This window comes from Capra hircus, chromosome 5, assembly GCF_001704415.2.
Source record: "Capra hircus breed San Clemente chromosome 5, ASM170441v1, whole genome shotgun sequence".
Lineage (NCBI taxonomy): Eukaryota > Metazoa > Chordata > Mammalia > Artiodactyla > Bovidae > Capra > Capra hircus.
Genome location: NC_030812.1, coordinates 29,761,241 through 29,783,411, shown reverse-complemented (window position 1 = coordinate 29,783,411; position 22,171 = coordinate 29,761,241). Strand labels below are relative to the sequence as shown.

General features: G+C 43.5%; 1 protein-coding gene across 2 annotated transcripts; it reads left to right on the top strand.

Moving 5' to 3' along the window:
- TMBIM6 (transmembrane BAX inhibitor motif containing 6) lies at positions 2,880 to 19,470 on the top strand. 2 transcript variants are annotated; one of them, XM_005679983.3, is made up of 10 exons: positions 2,880 to 2,992; positions 10,046 to 10,133; positions 10,499 to 10,607; positions 13,226 to 13,346; positions 14,540 to 14,588; positions 14,696 to 14,793; positions 14,997 to 15,076; positions 15,561 to 15,661; positions 16,339 to 16,414; positions 17,469 to 19,470. In XM_005679983.3, the coding sequence occupies exons 2-10, from the start codon at positions 10,078 to 10,080 to the stop codon at positions 17,487 to 17,489; spliced, it is 711 nt and encodes a 236-aa protein (XP_005680040.1). In that variant the 5' UTR covers positions 2,880 to 2,992; positions 10,046 to 10,077; the 3' UTR covers positions 17,490 to 19,470. The 2 variants fall into 2 exon arrangements, with proteins under 2 accessions (XP_005680040.1, XP_017903309.1); XM_018047820.1 differs by lacking the exon at positions 2,880 to 2,992 and adding an exon at positions 3,631 to 3,739 and having other exon boundaries at positions 17,469 to 17,665.

Sequence of the window (22,171 nt, the reverse complement as noted above, 5' to 3'; positions counted from 1 at the left end):
CCAGCAAGAGTGATCAGGCTGCCCTCTTGGGGCAGAGACTTGATCACAGGGCCTTGGGATAATGCTATAGGCATGAGTTCCAGAGTTCCTTGGGCATCCTGGAATTGGAGAATCCCACGAAGGGAAGAAATTTGAACAAGAGCTCAGTAGGACCCAATCTGGGCTGAACCTTGATGGCATAACTGGCCCAGATTGGTCCCAGGCACATGAGGAGAACTTAGAAAATTTCTAGGAAGGCCCTCCAAAGCATGAGGCCTTCTGAGGCACAAGACTCGGGACAGGGTTCTGGGAATAAGGGTTTTATTATAAGGAAGTGATTGTTATGCAACTGTGAGGATAAGTTGTAAAAAGGGCTTCCATCTAGTTGTCTCTGCTTCTGGGATTGCTCTTTCTGGAAAAAGCCAGGCCTCAAACTGTGAGGACATTCAAACAGCCCTAAGAAGGAACCCATTTGGAAAGCTTCTAAGGCCTCCTACCAACAACCAGCACCAAATTGTCAGCCGTACCTTGGAAGTAGTTCCTCTAGCTTCAGTCAGTCCTTTGGATGATTGCATCCTTTGTTGACATCTGATTGCAACCTCTTGAAAGACCCTGAGCCAGAAATGGAGTGAATAATCTATGTCTTCAATGAATGAGTAACCTATGTCAGTAAACACTATCCAGGCCAAATTCTTAGCAACCTCTTGTTCTAGGTAGATAATTCAGTATTAGCTTGACAAAAGGTTTCTTGTGCCTTAAGTATGGGAAGGAAATAGCTACTGCTATACCTGAAAGGACACCAGTACAAATGTAAAAACTTCTACATCAACCTGTGTAGATCAAAGACCAGGAACCAGATAGTGTTCCCAAGTACTTTAGCCCCAGAAATGTGACAGAAATTAGGGTGGAAGAGGGACAGAAATCTCAAGGAAGACTGATAATATATATTTTTTCCACTCTGATGGAATAAGTTTCAGAGTAAACATTAGGTTGCACTACAAAAAATAAAATGTTATTGCATATCTGAGTTTGTGTTCCAAGAATCATACCCTGCCCATTTGCATTCTTTATGAAAAAAGATAACCATTCTACCCTTCTAGGGAATTCCCTGTCAGTCCAGCAGTTAGGATTCCATGCTTTCACTGCCCAGGGCCTGGGTTCCACCCTGAATCAGAGAGATGCTGCCAAAGAAAAAAAAAAAGAAAAAATAACCTATCCTTCTAGAAAGCATTTTCCTAAATCTTTCATTCTGATTTGATATTCACTGATGAAATGCTTAATCTAAATTTCTTCCCTTGTTTTGCTAGAACCTTTTCTGTCCAGGGGCTTGTTTCCTTATATGTAAAATGAAGGTCAGGGGTGGATCTATGTTTTGTACAGCCCAAAACATCTACAATTGTAGGGCTGTATTTCAGAAAAGAATACAAAATTACGTAATAAAGTCAATATTTATTTAGAATAAGAATATGAATAAATCATTACAGATTTTAAAATAATGACAAAACCACAAACATCACACAATCAAAAAAAATTACGTTATTGTTACTAACTGGGAGGGATTGAGGGCAGGAGGAGAAAGGGACGACAGAGGATGAGATGGCTGGATGGCATCACCGACTCGATGAACGTGAATTTGAGTGAACTCTGGGAGTTGGTGATGGACAGGGAGGCCTGGCGAGCTGCAATTCATGGGGTCGCAAAGAGTCGGACATGACTGAGCGACTGAACTGAACTGAACTGCTTGCAAACCACTATAAGCTTTTTTTCCCTACTTTTTTGGCTGCATACTCTTTGCCTCTTCGTATGACCATGTTGTATTATTTTTATAGAGATATTAGAAAAATAAATCAGCAAAAAAAACATAGTTCTGAAAAAAACTGATGGTGTAGAAACTTTTTAAAATCAGTTTCATAACTCCTTACTATAAGTTCTTGTGCAAGTATTGCTTAGGAGTCCTCGGAGAGCTCGAGCCCTTTGATCTTCCATGGCTTAGTTTCTTCAGGGCTGTCAGGGCAGCTTGGCCAGACAGCCACCCTCGTTCCCCTCCCACCGATCGGACTAATAATATCCACCTCTCCGAAGCAAGGTGGACAGGGAGGTGGTCCTGGCAGCCCGCTGGCCCCGCCCACGACCCCAGATCCACCATTAAGGCTGAGAGAGGGAGTTTCAGGGTGGGCTCGTGCGTCCGATGCAGGACTGGGGCTGTTAATTCTTCCTCGCGTTCCTGGAGAATTCACTAAGCTTCCATAGGTCTTCTGAAGTTTAAGCTTCACTAGATTCACGGTTGGCTTCCAAGACTCTGATGCTGGGAGGGATTGGGGGCAGGAGGAGAAGGGGACGACCCAGGATGAGATGGCTGGATGGCATCACGGACTCGATGGACGTGAGTCTGAGTGAACTCTGGTAGATGGTGATGGACAGGGAGGCCTGGCGTGCTGCGATTCATGGGGTCGCAGAGTCGGACACGACTGAGCGACTGAACTGAACTGAGATTCACGGTAAATTGGCCCTTGTGACAGCGTTCTTCTATGTGTTCTCTGAATCTGTTTTCCCCTTTAACATTACATGACAGGCCTACACTAGAATCCTGACACTTGCAGCGCTACCTCACGCGTTTTGCAGGCTGCATTAGTTGCCCTGTGTTTTGGGTGGGGCCTGCCCCTCTTCCCTTTGTCCACTAGAGGCGGCTTTGGACCGCGACCCTTCCTTACCACGCAGGAAGAAGGGGGAGATCTTTTGCAACGACGCTGGTTGGCGGCTAGAGTCCTGATCGACAAGGGAGTTAAGCAAATAGCTCTGAAGTAAGCAGTCGCTGTTTATGCACGTACAACCAATGGAAGGGCAGAAGTGCAATCAACGACCAATGAGGACTGGCCTTAGTCCGAATATGGAGGCGGGGCTTCCCTCGAGGGGCGGGGACGCAAGGTAAAGAGTCTGGAGCGGACCCTGGGAGAGTCAGAAGCACATCCGGTGTTAGAAGAGCTGTGTGGGCTCCTGAGAGGCGGGTTAGAAGGTATGTCTGAAGCTAGGAGTGCGCAAGTTGGGAGTGAGAAATGGAAAGAAGGTTAGCAGTTATTGCCTGAGAAAGAGTGGAAGTAATCACCGTTTTCGGACGGACTGCATGCTGGGGGAACTGGGCCTTACTCGGCCGCTGGACTCCGGAAAGCTAGGCTGAGAGGGAAGCGAGGGAACTACAATGGCGCATGCGCAACTGTACCGTATCAGGGGAGACGCGGGGAGCAAGGTTGCTGGGTCTTTGCGCGGCGTCGAGGCGGGGATTCTGCGCGTAAATATTATCGAAGGCCCCTTTCTTGGCCTTCCTGCCCCGCCCGGGCCGCGTCCCTCCTTCTGCTCCGCCCAAGTGTAAACTGCCTAGGCCTAGCCTCGATCCCTTGAATTCGGGGCGCGTTTCCCCGCCCTCCCCCACACACACCCCTTCCTTCTGAGGAGAATGAAAGCGAAACCTTACGGGTTTGTGGTCATCCCAACCCCTCCCGACCGATTGCTGGCCTGCTGGGAGGCCTCTGGCTAGGCCGCCTGTGGGTGAGGGGCGGGGGCTTGGATTTGGGAGTACCTGGTCCGACAGGCTGCCCTGTCACGGCGGGGCGGGTGATGTCACACTCTTCTGTGACACGCGAGGCAACTTAGTTACTTGGAAGCCAACAGCAGAGGCGGGAGGTGAGGAGAGACCAGGGCGAGGCCTGGTTTGCCAGCCCCACTGGGCAGCCCCGCTCTGATCTGATTGGTTACCTTTGGACAGGTGAGGTGGCTTTGGCTTTGCTGGTCCTGGGCCTTGTGGGCGTCTTTCTCAGAGTTCGCTCAGGAAAGGCGTCGCTCGGGCAGTTTTGGGTTTCTTTTTCTCTTTGACCCACTGGCTGGAGCTGTGGTATTTTTGTGTATTTATTAAGTGAGGAATTGCAGCCCGGTGCCTGCCCAGGTTGCGTTGCCTGCTTCATCAGCCTTCCATTGACCAAACAACAACAAAAACCTTTCTGAACTTGAGACTCTGTTCCAGCAGTAGTTCAATTGTGAATGTGTAATCATGCAGAAGAGCTGACTGTGCCTGAAACAGACAGAAATTTCAAGGTTAAAGGTTAACGGCAAATGGGCTTTTCTAGTCTAGTTACTTATTTATTTCAAGTTTATCTTTTGGTTGAATGTGTAGTTTAAGAATTAAGTTCAGGAAAGATAAAAGTTTCATAACCACAATTCTCATGGCTTCTGCAAACACCTTTCTGTAATTATTTGACTTATTCTCTTCGGTGTTTTCTTTTTCCTCGTCTAATGTTTTTTTTGTCCTTGCTTCAAGAGTATGTTGACGTTTAGATTTTCTGCCATTTTCCTCCAGTGGAGTCAGAATGGTTGAATCCTTGAGAAGTGCAGTCTGTAACTTAGATTCAGTGTTTCCCTTTTCCATTATTGTGTTGTGGAAACCTGGCTTAGTACCCTCTTTCTTTCCTTCTCTCCCTTCCCCCTTGTTGATCCACTGAAGTCTCACTCTCCTAAAGAATAGGAAAGGTGAAATTAATCCAGATATTTGGTCAGCCATTTCAGGTTTTTTCCTGACATATGTGTGTGGTTGATATTTACTGTAGAAATGCTGGAAAATACAGAAAAGTATAAGAGGAATCAGGATGTGTTTGTTGTCATAGTAGTTTTACAATTTCTCTTGACCAGCAGCTGAAACTGCTTTAAGGAAAACTTGCTTTTCTGTTCTCGGGTGTAATAGTATAAAGAGCACTAGAGTTTACCCTAACCTGTCCTGGCTCTACTGTTTAACTTTTTGATGTTTGTCAGCACTAATGTCTGTTTAATGTCCACTGTAGTGTTTAACACTTTACAGTAATTTCACAGAGGTTTTCTTATTGGGATTCAGTGAGCTTGATAGGGAAGGTGTTAATCATCGTTCTCTCACAGATGAGGAAGCCTAGATGACCTTAGGTAAAGTGATTTCCCCCAAATTATGTGGTAGAATATGGTAGGACTTGTAACTTCAAATCCAGTGCTCATGATGCTGTTATGTTACTTTTTTGAACTGTCTTTTTAATCTTTAGAGAGGTACTAGTCACTCTTGTCCTTTCTTCATGTGTATGATGATCAAAGAGGATATCATGTATATAATACAACGCTTTGAAAGTTGTGAACTTTTATGTAAATGCAGTCAGTGGTATTGTTACAGGAGGTACCGTTGCTGTCCTGAAGAATTTCACTTTATTTCATAAACTACCCAAGGGTATTAGTCTCCTCTGGGAAAACACTGAATATTCTCTTGATGCGTTATCTTGCTAAATTTTTCTTTGCTACTTTGATTTGGGTGTAGAAACTGGTAGAAATGTCTTTGACTCTACCTTGCTCTTCTCTAGAGTTACCAACTAAATTGCATGGAGTAGCTTTTATACGACGCATACACATTTTTGTTTTCAAAAACAGTATTCAAACCAAGGAGAGAAAAATTGTAGACTGGCTTTTAGAGCCACTTGAATGACCCTTTAAGGTAAGTTCCTCTCTGAGCCAGCTGGGAAACGCTGATGTGTGGTTGCAACGCTTCATTAGATAGTAGCATCTAGATTTACTCCGGAGATTTAAGTGTGGGGGATAGCGAGATGAATCAGATGCAGGTTCTTAAAGTGATTACGACAAACTATGTGAGAAAAGTTCCTGCACAATTAACTGGAATCCAAAACACTTGGGGAAAAAAAGAGCTTTAGGAATGAGGGTTGAGTGAGTGTGCCGTTTGTCCTAATCTATGCCTGCTCTCACTTGGGCTGAATATGGTTTTACTGGGGAGGGATTGCTGGTTTATAGTGGAAGATGATTATGTACTTAGGACACTGAGACCTTCTTACGATTCAGTGTCTGTCAAACAATTGTGCTTATAGCGAGGGAGATTTAGTAGTGTCAGCTTGATGCAAAAAAATAATTTATTGAAGGCAATAGACATTCCATCTCCAGTTACTTGTTAGGTTCTGAGGCAGCCTCCTAGAGATGCAGTGTTACCTGATCCAGGAATTTTGGTCCAAGTTAAGGGATGGGCTGGGACATCTGGAATCCAAATCTAGGACAGTCAAAGCTCAGCCCTAGCTGAGACAGAATTTCTTGGATTTCCTGAAACCAAACTGACCTGCCTCCTAGGGGTGGCAAGGAAACCATCAAGCTAATAAATAACCATTTACTTCATCAAATTCTTTTCCACATCAGACGATCACTTAGTGGTTATTAGGCTGTCTCAAAACACCTTTGTGGTCCTAGGGGACAGAAGAGACAGTGTAAATGTACCAGCAGAGAGACATGCCATTTAAACCTTTTTAATCAGTAGTTAGCTTAACCAAGTTCCTTTCAATTCCAGTTTATAATTTTCCTAGACTCTCCATTCCTCCCATTTAATTTTACTCTCTCATTGTATAACTGTTAAGCCTTCAGAATATAGCTAGCTGTGCATTAGTTATTGGATAATATTTTTTTTAAGTAAAATACAGAGTGTATATAAGTTAGGTCTAAGATAAATGTCTTCTAAAACTAGACTTTTAAAAAGGGAAAGCCACCACCTGTAGCCCTATGAAGGGTGTGTTTGGAACATCCGTTAAATGATTCTAAACAAAATTTTTTTTTTTTTTTTAAGGGAAGTCCTGCACTGAGGACATGAGAGTGATGAATTACACTAGTAACAACAGTGGTTAACATATTGAGCTGGTCTTACGTATGAAGCACTGCTCTGACCACTTTATTTGTATTCTCTCGCTTAGTCCTCATTCCTATGAAGTAGGGAATATTAAGTGTTACTCTTTTACAAAAGGGGAAACTGAAGCACAGTGAGGTTAAGTGCCAGAAACTTGCTGCATCATACAGCCAAGGAAGTAGCCAGGGTCCAGAGGCAGCTGGCCTTGTTAACCACTGTTCCAGGGACATGGTTGTACAGAGTCTACAAGCTATTTAGTAGAAAGAACTGCTAACAAAATTACTGCTCCACCCCCCCCCCCTTTTTTTTTAACATGAGATTTTTCTTTGGTATCAATCAGATCCTTTTGGATGTGTGGGAACAGGATTCAAGATGGTTGAGTTTACTACAACAGGAATGAGGAACCATATAATTCACACACTGAATGTTTAAATAAATGTGTGACCAATGTTTCTTTGACTTGTTGGTTTAATGTTGTTAAATAGTATACACTGAGGCAGCTTCTGTGCTGGCTTCAAAAGTCAGCAAGCTTTTCTTTTTCAAAGGCAAGGATTTTTTTTTTTTTTTTAATGAATCCTAAATGCATGATTGTTTTGCATAGCTTTTGGCCACTTGGGCATGTTTCATTTGCATTGTACTTAATAGGTATTAGAATAAGATCGAGGAGAGTTTATTTATTTATTTACTTAAGGCTTGGCTGTTGATAATACTATGTTTTAGGACAGGTTAAGGAAGATTCTTAGAATAAAACAGGAGATTTAACAGTATGTGAGAAGACACAGGTGTTCATTGATGACACTGTCTGACTCCTGTCTCCCTCTGCCTGCCCCCGCTGCCCTTCCTTCCTCAAACCAAAGCAGACCTCATGAATACCAACTCAAAGCAGTGTGTTCACTTAAGGTTTTCTTTCTTGGTAGAACTATGCAATGTTTTCGGGTGCCTCTGGCAGAGAGGCCAGCCTGGGAAACCACAGATAGTGACACTTCCAGTGAAGCTTTAGCAATGTATGCATGACCAATTTTGACAAGTTTTGGTATTCTGCCTTTCTAAGGATGAAAGCATAAAATGAGTCTCTAAATTAAAGAGATTTAGTTATGATTAACACTTGAACATTTACTTCTCATTAACATGCAGTGCAGGCAGATTTCCCATGAGTCTCAGAGGCACTGTCCACTTTCCTGTTTCAGATTGGAGTGTAGAACTGTGTTCGGGTTGGGGTCCAGAGTGAGACAAACCAATGCTGGTATCCATTCTGTAATGGGTTTCAATGTATGTTAGGGGAAGTCCTTTATTGAGTACCTTTTTAGATACTTGCAGTATACTTTTCTCCTTTATTTTGGTAAAATACACATAACATAAAAATTATTTTAATGTGCCTTTACATTTTATTTATTTATCTCTTTTGATCGAGCCACTCGGCCTGCAGGATCCTAGTTTCCTGACCAGGGCCTGAACCTGGGCCCTTGACAGTAAAAGCATGGAGTCCCACCAGACTTCAGGGAATTATTTGTGCTTTTTTAAAAGCAAATCTTTAAACAAAGATTTTCACTTAACTGTGGGGGCCCTCTGGAATGTTAACTGAGTTACTTGGTTAATGGTTTTGAACACTTCAAGCTGGGCTGAGAACTGACTGTTCCTGGGACTGAAAATACTTTTGGTATGGGAGCTGCTATTTTTGAGTTATGAATGCAATTTAATCTTGTTCAGCTGAGTTTACACAGGAACCATTGAATGTAGGTATCTTCTGTACGCTTCTGAGCACAGGTAGTTAAGGCTAAGATTGAAAACTGGTGTGTTTAGTGTGTCTGGCAAAACTTGTAAGAACAATTTTAACTCATTACTTGTCTGTATGTTATTGTCTATTTGGAACAGACCAAGAGGAAACTGTCATATGTTTCCTTGATTCTAAGTCCTAACTCTTTTCCCCTCTGATTTTAACAGTTCTGAAGTTGTCATATACACCTTGTCATATTTATTACGTTTACTTTATTGCATTTTCCCCATAAAGTTGCTACTACAGTTGCTGTTTATCTTTGCATCTAGAAAATTTAATAATTACATATTTCACTTAAATTTTAGAGTTGATAGATTTTTAAAAAAACTTTAGAGTTGATAGTAATGGGGGAAAACTAGTTTAATTTAATTAATTTTTTAATGATTTTAAATCACAAGACACTAAATCATGGAGAAATTCTTATTTGACACCTTCTTCCCTATCTTAACAACCTTTGATGACTTTGGTTTTACCATCAGCAGTTGTAAGAGAGATAGTCAGTACCCCCTGGGAAATGCCAAAGAGCAAACGGGCATTCTCCCCTCCCACAGTTTCCACTCAGTGGGGTCTGGTTACAGAATGTTGCCCCTTTCTGACTAACAGCCTCCAGGGTATTTGAGGATTTAACCCCCCTCCCCATCCCCACCTTTAACTCTTGAAATTGGAAGCAAGAGGCACTCTAGCTTTGTTGTGAGAGAAACTTGGCTCTGAAGGTTGCTTCAGTGCTGTTGCAAGTTCTGTCCAGGGATGTCATTAGAGCACTTAATGGAAGCTTTAAACAAAGACGCTTTACAGATGCTGGATTCTGCCATCCTATAAATGTGTTCTCTAGAGGGTGTACTCATCATGGTTATGGAAGGCTGTGGTTGGCTGTGCAACGGCCTGCAATCATTGCACCATCTCGATCAAGAGGGCCAGAGTCCCGTGACTTAGGGGTGAGGGGAGTGGCTCTCGTAGGTTCTGCAGCTTCTCACTGTATCCATCCTTAAGAACAAAACTGACAGTGCTGTTGAGGTGAGTAGGGATGCAGGTGAGAAAGGAAAGGGGAAATCAGGAAGCAAGCCAGCCATTGTAGTTGTTTTCATTTGTGAGAGAACCTCAGGAAACAAATGGTAGCAGTGGTGTGAACTCTTAAGGATGGCCCAGGATTCCACAGGAAGTCAGTTTGGGGATTGTAACTTAAAAAAAGTTTCCTTCTTTGTTTCTCAAAGAAACAGTATGTCTTTTAAAGGGGCAAGTTACCTGCTGAAAAAGTGGAAATCGATTGCTGGTAATGAAACAGTTTGGGCAGAAGATGAGTTTGTCCCCTTTAAATTGGTTGCATATGATTGCGAATGTATTCTAAGAGGAAATATGTAAAAATGAAAATGGTGGTGTTAGGGCAGTGGGATTTTCAGATAACTTTCATTTTTCCAAACTCGTATGTTGCCGTTTTTCATAACAAATACCTATGGCTGATTCATGTTGAGGTTTGACAGAAAAACAACAAATTCTGAAAAGCAATTATCCTTCAATAAAAAGTAAAGAAATTTAAAAAAAATTAAAAGAAAGTTGTTTGTTATTTTGTGTGTCCCTGTATCTTTCAGATAACGTTTCTTATATGCTTGATTCCACAGAGCGGAGGCTGTGTCCCACAGACACTAGCATCATGAATATATTTGATCGGAAGATCAACTTCGATGCACTCTTTAAATTTTCCCACATGTAAGTGCTTTGACCTTGACTGTGCTTCTTTTAAGTTTCCTTTTATATCTTTTTTTCTTTTCCTTTTCCTGGTGTATTAACTTTTGCATGTATGAACTAACCTATTAACTTTGCTAGAGTTCAGAGGATCTGATAAAAGCATCCAAACTCTTAAGGGCTGCTGTGTGGTCACTGGAAAGCCAGTTATTATAGTTTGGGTACTGATTGTTAATTCTGGGCTGTGGGGCCTCCCTCAGAATTTAAGATTTTCTGTTCTTTCTTTATTGTATTAAAACTTTCATATATTCCCTGAGAAGGAAAATTATCCTTAGCTTAGAGAATAGATTGGTCCTGGAGTGATGGCCATTATTAACCTTCTTTCCTAGAACCCCCTCGACACAGCAGCACCTGAAGAAGGTTTATGCCAGTTTTGCCCTCTGTATGTTTGTGGCGGCTGCGGGGGCCTATGTCCATGTGGTCACCCATTTCATTCAGGTAAGAGCAGTTTTCTCCTCTAGTCGCTGTGGCATAAATTGCATTAGGAAGAAAATAGCTCAGCAGGGTGGTAAAAGCCTGTGTCTCTCCGTAGTCTTTTTCAGTAGTTTGGGATCTGCACCCAGCCAAGTGAAAGTCGTTCAGTCATGTCCGACACTTTGTGACTTTCTCCAGGCCAGAATACTGGAGTGGGTAACCTTTCTCTTCTGCAGGGAATCTTCCCAACCCAGGTCTCCCGTATTGCAGGTAGATTCTTTACCACAAGGGAAGCCCAAGAATACTGGAGTGGGTAGCCTATCTCTTCTCCAGCGGATCTTCCCAATCCAGGAATCGAACAGCGGTCTGTCTTACTAACTGAGCTATCAGGGAAGCCCAGCCAAAACCAGTCATAAATCAGGACATGCAGAGCCATTTACTTTTTCTGGCAGTTATGCCCTCTCTAGATACTGAACACAGGATGTCTTGACCCTGACACTGAATGCTGAGCTGCTGACGTACGAGGCCCCCACCCACTGAGTAGAGACTTGACGTGCCTGCTGGGGTGACTTTGCACAGTAACCTTTTTATCTATTCTTCCTCTTTTTGCCTGAATGACTGTGGAGTACTTAGATACAAAACACTGATTATATGTTTAATTTCCAGGAGAGACAGGGTTGAGACCTTTAAGGACTTGGTCCATTTTATTCTGTGATACAACTCATTTTCCTTTGTTGAGGGAAAGTTTGAGTTTGGCATCAATAAAAGGAACAGTTGAGGAATAACCAGAAAGTTTGAGGCTCGCTAACCAAGACTGGTCGCTTTGAGAGTTGTCCTTTTTAGTGTAAATATGGAGATGTACTTGTGTTGGCGTTTGCCACAGCTGGGGAGTGGCATGCTCAGACACCCCTATGCTCAGGCATCTCCTGGCAGAAGCTGTGTGAAAAATTACTTTGGACACTCAAAGAGAGAGCTTTGATCCTTCGAGTTTAGACCAAAACATTGTGCCTTTTAGGCAACAGTGGCCCTTTTGGCTTCTGGTCGTGTTGGCTTTTTTCAGTGAGACGCAGTTATCCTCATTATTTGTGGATTCCATATTTGTGAATTCACCTACTTGCCAAGATTCATTTGTAACTCTAAAATCAGCCTTTGTGGTGCTTTTGTGGACTTTTGCAGCCATACACAGAGTGGCAAAAAATTCAAGTTGTCCACTGCACCAGGTTCCAGCTGAGGTTGAGCAAAGCAACACTGCCTTCTTTCAAGCTCTCATAGTGTCAACAAGTGTCCTTTTCATGGTCTATTTAGTCCACATTTTTGGCATTTTTATCATTTTCATTGGTGATTTTGATGTTTAAAATGGCCCCAAGCATAACGCTCAAATGTCTGGTATTGCTCAATGCAATACTGTGATGTGCCTTCTAGAGAAAATCCGTGTGTTAGATAAACTTCGTTCAGGCATGAATTACAGTGCTACTGAGCACGAGTTGTGTTAAAGGGTCAATACTACATACCCAAGTGTCTAACCAGAAAACACACATTAAGTAAGGTTTTGTATTTTATTTAGGCCAGTTGATAAAAACATTGACAAGGTGCTCGAAAGAACTTAAACCTTCATTTCCTCCAGGAGCATTTGCTGGGTATCACTGATTCATTGCTCACAGTGACTGTGTAGAACATAACTACTGTGAACACTGAGGATCGACTCTACCTTTAAAAGAAGGAAGGAACTTCGGTGTCTGCATACATCTTTAATGATTTTTTTCTGTTTCTATTGCCTGTTACTTTTCCCATTTGCTTTATTTTTTTTTTTCTTAAACTAATGCATGTTCTCCATAGAGAATTTAGAAAACAGATTCGTTATAAGAAGGAAATATAAAACCCTGTAATCCCATCACCCTAAAATAACTCTTACCATTTTGGTTCTTATTCTGTCTCAGTTCATCCATGCTGCTATAACAGAATACCATAAATTGGGTGGCTTAAATAAGAAGCATCTCTCACAGTTTGGGAATTCCACGATCAAAGCACTGGCAGATGTGTTGTGTGGTGAGGGCTGGCTTCCTGTGCAAGCAGCCACCTTCTGTGTCCCCACATAGTAGAAGGGGCAAAGGAGCTCTCTGGAATCTTTTATAAGATCATTAATCTCCCTTCACAAAAGCGCCACACTTATGACCTAATCACTTTCTGAAGACTCCACCTCCAAATACCATTACATTGGGGATTGGGATTTAAACATGAGTTTTGGGGGGTACACAGTCATTCAGTTCTTGTCTCTCTCTATGTATATGTGTGTGTATGTTTTAAAGGGATCAAAAAGAAGTCATTCCTACTTATTCCGCAGATTGAAATGTTCTTTAAGCACCTGTCATTTTGATTCATCTTTTCTATTTCTTGGGCAAGACTCAATTTGACTTGGGTAGTTATAGTGGATGGACTGCCTCTAGCATCCATCATGGTCCTAACCCTGTCCCACAGGCTTTTGGTTTTTCTCCTTTGCCTTCACTGCCTTTTCCACTGCCTCCAGGTTAGGATCAAATATTAGGATGTTCAGGTGAATAGTTTAACCCAATAAAGTCTCCTGCAAGATAAATTTGATAGTTTCAAGTATTTAATTATTGAATTATTGACTCTGGATCTGACAGGCTGGCCTGCTCTCTGCTTTGGGCTCTTTGGGGTTGATGATTTGGCTGATGGCAACACCTCACAGCCATGAAACTGAGCAAAAAAGACTGGGACTTCTGGCTGGATTTGCTTTCCTTACAGGTATGTTTGGGATGGCTCTGATTTTGAGGGAGCGACACTGTATTTTAGTATCTCTTTAGACCAAGGCTCAAAATATGTATGTATTCTGATGCATCCCAACTGGCACACTGTATTTTTCTATCTTGTATTACTTTCTTATTCCATATAAGTGTATCTTGCTCCCCCATCCAGAGGGTAAGCTGTTTGTGACTCGTGACTGTGACTTCTACTTTTGTATCCAAAAATAAGCATTTGTGTGCTTGAATGAATGAAGTTTAAGAGCTTAGGTAGCATGACTTGTTAACAGCGGACATAGGACTAAACAGCGGCCCGAGAATCTGACTTAATTAATTAAGGACTCAACGCTGGCAACTTTCGTAGGAGCGTCTGTTCTGAATCTTGCAGACAGTTCATTAAAGCCGTACGTCAAGATTCATCCTACAGGGCACTTTGCTGATTCTCAAGAAAAGTACAAGCGCAGCTCTTCTAGAATAATCACTAAGGAAAACAGTTCAAGCTACATAGTAAAAATACTCGCAGAGCAACATTTGAGTTAATACAACTTGTTCTGAGTGTGTCTAATCTGTACAGTGTTGAAGAAAGTGTAGAAAGGAAGGGATTTAGAGATTAGATTTTTAGATCAGGAAAAGCTGGTTTTTGAAAGTGTTAAGAGGTGGGATGAGCAGGAGGAGGGGACATGGCCAGAGTAGAGGAAGTATTGGAGCTGGGACAGGTTTCCCTCCTGCTGGCAAGTGTCAACCTGCAGAACTGGTCTGGCCTTTTCTGCTACACAGGGAATCAGTCTGCATGACTACAGGTTGTTGGCCACTTTTCACCACTTTGCTCTTCATCCTTTCCTTATATTCTGATTCCTGATCTGGCCCACATTACAGTCTCACATCACTGCTCTTCAGAGTTTTTCAGCCTTACAGTTTAGCTTGACAATGTTTGAAATGCCTGCTTCATTTCTCCTAATCTCTGTTCCTCCTGGGTCATCCATGATTTTCAGCCAAGGACTTGGTTTTGCAGCTCTGTCCATAAATAACTTAGTCAAGTATATGTTCTCTGGAAAACAGTTGAGGATGGAAGGGAGGGAGACTGAATTATCTTAGTCCACATGTTTTGTTTTCTAGGACTGTAGGCATGCCCATGCTATTGATTAATCCTTCAAGAATTGGTGTTTATGTTACGTTCTGGGGCTTTTTGTTTCCTAGGAGTTGGCCTGGGCCCTGCTCTGGACTTGTGCATTGCCATCAACCCCAGGTAACTATGTTAATAGTGTCTTAGCTCTTTCTACCTTAATGACGATACCTTCTAAACAAAGGTTATATACCTGTAGCCCTTGATATAATGCCCTTTTCCTTTAACAGCATCCTTCCCACTGCCTTCATGGGCACAGCAATGATCTTCACGTGCTTCACCCTGAGTGCACTCTATGCCAGGCGCCGTAGCTACCTCTTTCTAGGAGGTATGTATGGGCTGGAAAACAGGAAGAGGATCTTTGCTTTAGCCAAAATTCTCCCTAGGACCCTTTCCCTCCCTCCAACTTGTAACTGTTGGGTTGAGAATGAAACCCTTTGTTTTTTGGGGAGACAGTAAAGAATGGCTTTAATGAGATTGCTGAAGTTTGTGTTAGCTTTTCTCAAGGTGGCTTTTTGTCTTCCCTTCTAGGTATCTTGATGTCGGCCATGAGCCTGATGCTCTTGTCTTCCTTGGGGAACCTTTTCTTCGGATCTGTTTGGCTTTTCCAGGTGAGATTTGCTTATAACTTTCCGGTCCCCATTTACCTTGTGTTTCTTTTTCGTGTTTAATCTCCTAAAACCAGGATAGGCTAGGAATCCTCCAAAACTCATCTTCATGGGGCAGTGCTCTTGAAGCCTCCCCACCCACCCTTCCAGAGTGGAACCTGCTGCTGCAGGTCAAAGTACAGACTGAACAGGGGCTGGGCATTGCAGTAGAGATGATGGTTTGCTCAGAAGTCATTTTTCTAAAACCAGTCCAGCAGTGGCTTCTTGTTAAAATGATTGAAGCTCTTTCAGTGACCTAAAAAAAATAAATGCAGAATTGTGCTTGGGAAGGTAATATGGTCTTCATTGTGGGCTTCAAGTTCCATGAATGTTGATGTCTGTAGGGTCAGTGTTTGATGTGCTTTGAAGTGACCAAAGTCCAGAGAGAGGTATGACTGTTTCTCTGCGACGTCTGCCGCTTGGTAACGCCTCATTCTTCCTTTGCCAGGCAAACCTGTACATGGGGCTGGTGGTCATGTGTGGCTTTGTCCTTTTTGATACTCAACTCATTATTGAAAAGGCTGAAAATGGAGATAAAGATTATATCTGGTGAGTGTGAAAATGGCCTTTAATAAGTATGGAGGAGGAGGCTACCCTTCAGCGGCTCTTTCCTGAGTCTCTGGGATGATCTTTTGTCTGACTCACCTCTCTCTGCACATTGGTAGGAATGAGTGGACCGGGTGGCACTGGCTGACTTACGTGGCCAACCTACAGGGGTATACATGATGGAATATCCAGGGTTTTGGAACTGTGCATCAGAAAGCATTGTCTTTCTCAGTTCCTGAAAGACATCAGATTTTTAAAAGTTGGACTATTGATAGGTATTTAATTATCCTTGCTTTCAATAGTGGTTACCTCTAGGCAGACGAGAGGGAGAGGAATCTTCCATGTTTTACTCTTTATACTGTTGTAGTCTTTAAACCATTAACAATGAGAAAAAGATATGTGTATAATTTTTTTTTTAATGTAATGCTCTCATAGTCTCAACTAGGTTGTTCAGGGTTCAGACTTAAGCCTTTACAGTCTAAATGTTCTTTTTTCTGTGCTCCATGGCTTTATGGAGTTAAAGAGGGTCTCAGACAGTAGAGGTTTACTTAGTTGGTGGTAGGGTGCTGGTGAGGTTGACTCCTGGGGTTGGGGTGAGGTTTTTATGTCCTGTACCTCTGTGGGCTTGTGGATAAAAACAAGTGGAAAGTGCAGTTTATAACCTGTTTCTTCTCTTTCAGGCACTGCGTTGACCTCTTCTTAGATTTTGTAACTCTCTTCAGAAAGCTCATGATGATCCTGGCTATGAATGAGAAGGTTAGCACCACCCAAAGAGGAAAGATTGGCTCCTGAGCTCTCAGCCTCTGTGTGTCCTTCAAACCTGAGAACTTGCTTACACTGTGTGTGGGTCCAGGGTACTTGTAAGGCAGGCCACTGAATATGAGTTAAACTAGAAGTCTTTAGCTGTTGGATAAAAAGGAACAAGTAAAGACAATTCTGGTTTGTTTTTTTTTTTTTTTTTAGAAAATGTCTCCCCAAGATTAGTATCAGAAGGAAAAGAGCTTCAGCAAGAAACAGTTAGTTTATATGAAGAATTTAAAGGCTGTAAAGATAGCTTTAACTCAAAAAGACATAACCTAGAGGATTTGGATAATATTGACAGCCAGCTTTTTTATCTTTATTTCAGAAATAGGCCAGTTGTATACATTTGTTGGTCTAATTTTTTTTTTTCCCAAGTGAGGTATTCTCTGTAGGGTTAGCGAGGGGCAAACGTTGTCCACTCCAGTAGTAGGGGAACAACTGAAAGCACAAGCCTTCCTTTACAGAACTTAAATGGAGAAAGTGACAGGCAGCAGTGGCGGATGCTGGCGACTGGATAGGATTTGTCTCATCTGCCACGAATGGGCTGAGCACGAAGCAGGCCTCCCAGTGCAGTGAAGAGTTTGGCTGGACTGGATTATTTTGAATGTTGGTTTATGCCCAGGATTTATGTTTCCGTCTCAGGCCTAATGGAAAGTTGGTCTTGGCCTCTCGTTTAGTTCTTTTAGGATAGACTGCCAGTCTGCAGCTTTTGGTGGTTGGGATCTGAGCTGTCACCGCAGTGAGTAGCCAGGAGTAGTCAGGCAGTGCACCTAGCTTCACATCGGATAGAAGCGGGAGCAAGCGTGTAGTCTTTATCCTTGTCAAGTCTGGCAGTTTGGGGGACTGCCAGCGGAAGACGGTTAAGCTTTAGCTCCTCCTACACCAAAGTAGCTTCTCTCCTTCCTTCTTACTGTACCTAATCAAAGGCAGTCAGCTGTCGGCTCACTCAAGAGTTTTAGCTTAACTGTCAACACCAGAAGTTAATTGGGTCATTTTCCTCCATTTCTAGGATAAGAAGAAGAAGAAGTGAAGCAGCCATCCAGCTTTCCCCAATTTGACTTCCTCTCCCTCCGCCCCTCATTTCCTCTTTGCACACATTACAGGTGGCGTGTTCTGTGATAATGAAAAGCATCAGAAAAGCTTTTGTACTTTGTGGTTTTCTCTATTTTGAATTTTTTGATCCAAAAAACTGATTAGCAGAATATAGTTTGGAGTTTGGCTTCTTATTCCTGGGGTTTTTCCCCGCCCCCGTTTTCTGTCAGCCCCCACCCCTAGCTTCTTCCTCTGCTCAAGCAGCCAGCCCACCGTGATAAGGAGCAGGGTCTGCAGCAGAGGCAAGCTCCAAGAGTCCGCTCTCTGGCCGAGCTTCACCAAGTGGACCCGGACTGTTTGGTAAAGACGCCTCGGCCCTTCCTTCCTCAGCGTTGTTTGGTTTCTACACAGTTCCTGTGGGACTAGGCAGTGTGTTTTCCACTGGAAAGACTGCTGGTCCCATTGTTACTTGGGCTCATATCTGAGCTATCAGCCCCTACAAGGAAAACGGAAAGCCTCTTCTGGTGGATGCTGAGCTTCCTCTGAGCTGCCCAAGTCTCCGCTGGTCTGGCAAACACACCTTTCTGCCTTGCTATCACAAAAGGAATATGGATTTGTTTGTGTTCCCTCCCCAATCTCTTATCTGATCCTCAGGGAATCTGCCTGCTCTCCTTCCATGGGGGTGGGAGGATTTCAGTACAAAGGGAAATTCTTGTCAGGTCTTTATGAAAGGCTGATTATGTATGGCAAGATATGGAAAATTCCCAAACTGTCTCAGTCTTTTTTTTTTTTTATCACTATCTTGATTACTGAGTGGCCTCTATTAGGTGACTATGATTAAGGATCCCAGGACAGGAAGGATAAGGAAGGGGCATGGTTGTGCCTCTAGGGTGATTGTAACTAATCCTCCAGACAAACCCAGATAAGGACCTGCTTGAGGCAGGAGAGAGCAAAATCTCCACTAAGGGCATCTTTGTTCAGACCAGGGGAACTGGCTGTGATGACTCAGGAGGCAGCATTCGGAACAGTCCTTAGGTGCATTTTTGTCTTATCCCACCTGAGCACTAATAAGTAGTATCAGGCCAGAGATTTGGGGCAGTTGATAAATGTCCGTTTTACAGATGCACTTTTAGGCTTTGGTCTGTTCACTGGTTCTAGAAATCTGCAGCTGCCTTTAGGCAGGGGCCGGGTGACCAAACCTCTGATTTCCTGCAACTTTCTGTTTGCAAGTGTAGGGGGCAGTACTAATGGGGATCACCAGCTGCTCCCCGTGAGCTGCCACAGTCAGCTGGCCCAGAAGGGAAGGCAACCTTGGGAATGGCTTTGGCTGTCCACAGAGCTTCAGCCTAAGGAGGCTGGAGCCATTGAAAACTCATTGCCCATAGGACACCATTTTTGGCTTTCCTTGTTCACAACCAGTATATACAGTTTGACCCAGTGGCTGCTGGTTTGCAGTGTACCATATCACCGTACCCCTTGAGACAGTTGTGTTGGCAGGCCGTGTGGTTCCTGGAGTGGCATGCCACCTGGAAGAATGGCTTGCTTCTGCAGAGGATGCTGCTCTCTGATTGAGCTGCTGTCCCCAGCCTGTCACTTGACAATTTACCAGAAGGGATTTCCTTCCTATCAACCCCCCACTAGCAACTCTCCATAAATTTGTCGATTCTCTGCTAGGCCTGAGAATCTGAGTTACATCTCCTGAAGCCGAACTCCACCTCTTGTGCTTTTTTGCTTGGGATTAAAGGAGTTTTCTTTAGAAACAGTGCCAAGAATGATATAAAAAACTACTTTTAAAGAAAATGCCTAACAGGTTTTTAATACAGTAATCACTGTAGTTATCCCTTTCTTTTCTAGTTCCTTGGTTTTCAGCTCAGGCTGCATTCTCTAACTCATACTGTGAAGACAAAGGTGTTTTTGATTCAGAAATATATGAAATCTACATAGTCTTAATTTGTAAAAAATAAAATTCCTTAACCTTTTCTGGTGTGTGTGTGTGTGTGGAATTCAGTGCTACAGCTGAGTTTGAGGTGCTGTTGACTTCCTGTTCTTGGGGCTGGGAGTGGGACAGGATTAAGTTTCTGCTCTAGGTATCAATAGAAACAAAGAGACCCCACTTAGGCCTCCCATTCTTGTAGACCCAGCTTGCCACAGATGTTGGGAATATTCTGTGCTCCATACGCAGCCCACGCCTTTTTCCAGTCCTCTTCCACCTGGCCTTTATTGCAGGGAGCTCATGGCAGCAGCGTGTATAGCTGGTTCCAGTATACAGCCAAGCTTTAAAGTTTGAGGATGCATAATGGAAAGGGGGCTTCCCTGGTGGCTCAGGTGGTGAAGAATCCGCCTGCAATGCGGGAGACCTGGAGTCAATTCCTGGGTTGGGAAGCACCCCTGGAGGAGGGCATGGCAACCCACTCCAGTATTCTTGCCTGGAGAATCCCCATGGACAGGAGCGTGGCAGACCGCAGTCCATGGCATTCCGGAGTCAAGATGCAACTAAGCACAGCACAGTATGTAATGGAAAAACCATCACAACCCACTCGTGCAGGTACTCATGGTCACCCACTGGGCCAGGCTCTGTTCTTGGTGCTAGAAATCAGTGGAAATAGAAAAACCCTTGTCTTCATAGTGTTTATCTTTGCCATTAGAAGCCAAAACTTGCATTCCAGTTGCTCCATTTTGGCTCGCTTGCCCTCTGCTCAGCGGCTTCCTGTTAGTCTGGCTCCTGCCAGAGGCTCCAGCTGAAGTGGAGCAGGAAATGGGAGGGGCTTCAGGGAATAGTTCCCCCTCCACCCCCAATCTTTGTAACCAGAGCAGGGCGGTGAGCTCCCTTTTAGTCTCCCAACCTGCCCACCAGTCAACAAGTTAAATTTTTAAGAGGTGACATAGCTACTCATTCCAGGCCTAACAGGCCTGCAGGCTGAACTAGAGTGGGGAAGGTCTTGGTGGACGTCAGAAGTGGAAAGATGTCTGTTGGGAGAGGAGACAGTCTCCTGACCAGGCAGGGAATCAGACGGGGCATCCACTGGGCACCAGGTAACAGGCTCCATGCTGGGGGTAAAGATGGATAAGGCACTTACTGCTATTCAGTCACAGTGGAGCGGCGCAGGAAGCCACATGCAGGCATGAAGTTCCTATGTGGAAATGCACGGCCATGGGACGAGAGAGAGAGTCCTGTGCCCTGATTCAGGAAAAAGTGTGTAGGAGATATGTGAGCAGAGGTGAGATCTCAAAGATCGAGTCAGAGGTAACGGGCAGTGCTGGGAATGGGCCTTTTCAGGTCAAGAGATTAATATCAGAAAATGCACAGGAGTGTGATTCAGCATGGGGTGCACTGGAAGCTGCAATGGCTGGGTTGTAAATTTTGAGAGGACCAGGACATGAGGAGGAGGAAGGGAACTAACTTAGGGCCTGCTTTTGGGTGCTAAGGATCTGGCCCTGTCCTGAGGGCAGCTGAGAGCACTGAAGAGCTTTGAGGGAGGGAGTGGTTGGATTTTTATCCTCACATTTCAGGTGGCTACAGAGTAGAATGGGGAAGGGGCTAGTTGAAAGGTAATTATTACACTAACACCCAGATGTGGTCTCTCTCGTGTCAGTAAAAGGAAGCAGAGCTCCTTGGAAAGATGGTGCTTAGAGGTTGGCCAGGAAATGTACAAAATCAACCTGGAACATAATGTTATGCCAGAAAGCAAAGGAACTATTAAAAATGACTACTGCAGTATCATTCAGAAGGACTCGGGCTAAAGAGGCTTCTGGCCAAAGATGGGATAATTTGAGCATCAATAAGAATTATAAGAGCAAAGAGTTGAAATCAAAATTGTTAAACTCATAAGTTCATGATGATATTTTTAAGATATTGGTCACTTTTTGTGGGTGCTAGCTGCTGGTGCTAAGTGCTTAGTCGTGTCCGACTCTGCAGTCCCATGGCCTGTAGCCCGCCAGTCTCTATCCTTTCTTTCCTGTATAAACTGTACTTAAGGGTAATAAAAAATAAGTTCAAGTTTCTCTCTCTAAAGTATTCCAGCTAATAGATGAAGAAATTAGAGGATTGGTGGTTTAGCCTCTAAGTCCTGTCCAACTCTTGCGACCGCATGGACTGTAGCCCACCAATCTCCTTTGTCCGTGGGATTTCCCAGGCAAGAGTACTGGAGTGGGTTGCCATTTCCTTCTCCAGGGGATCTTTTCCACCAAACGACTGAACCCAGGTCTCCTACACTGCAGGCACATTCTTTACCGACTGAGCTACCAGGGAAGCCCCAGAGGATTAGAATGACTGTTTTGTAAACCTCTGATGAAATAATGAAGCCGGGTGATGCTAATCAATGGCTACCAACATCATATTAAGAGACAACCTGACACGCCTCCTGATGAAAGTAAGCAACACGACCAATAAAGTGTAATTGCAAAAAAAAGAATTGAATCTCAGGCATATTAGGTTCTAGATCTACATACCAGTTTATAGGAAAGACAAGCGTCAGAGGACTATGTAAATGACATCACGGGGAGGTGGGCAGCAAAATCTAGTAAAACTCTAAGGACAAACAACCTGGTGTCTTTAAACAACAAAAAGATGAAGCAAGAACAAAATAAAAGGAGGGAAAGAAACCTAAAGGTTAAGAGTTATGAGTCAGGGATGGGGTGGGGAGAGAGGTGGGGGGAGGGGTCACAGGTACACCTATGGCT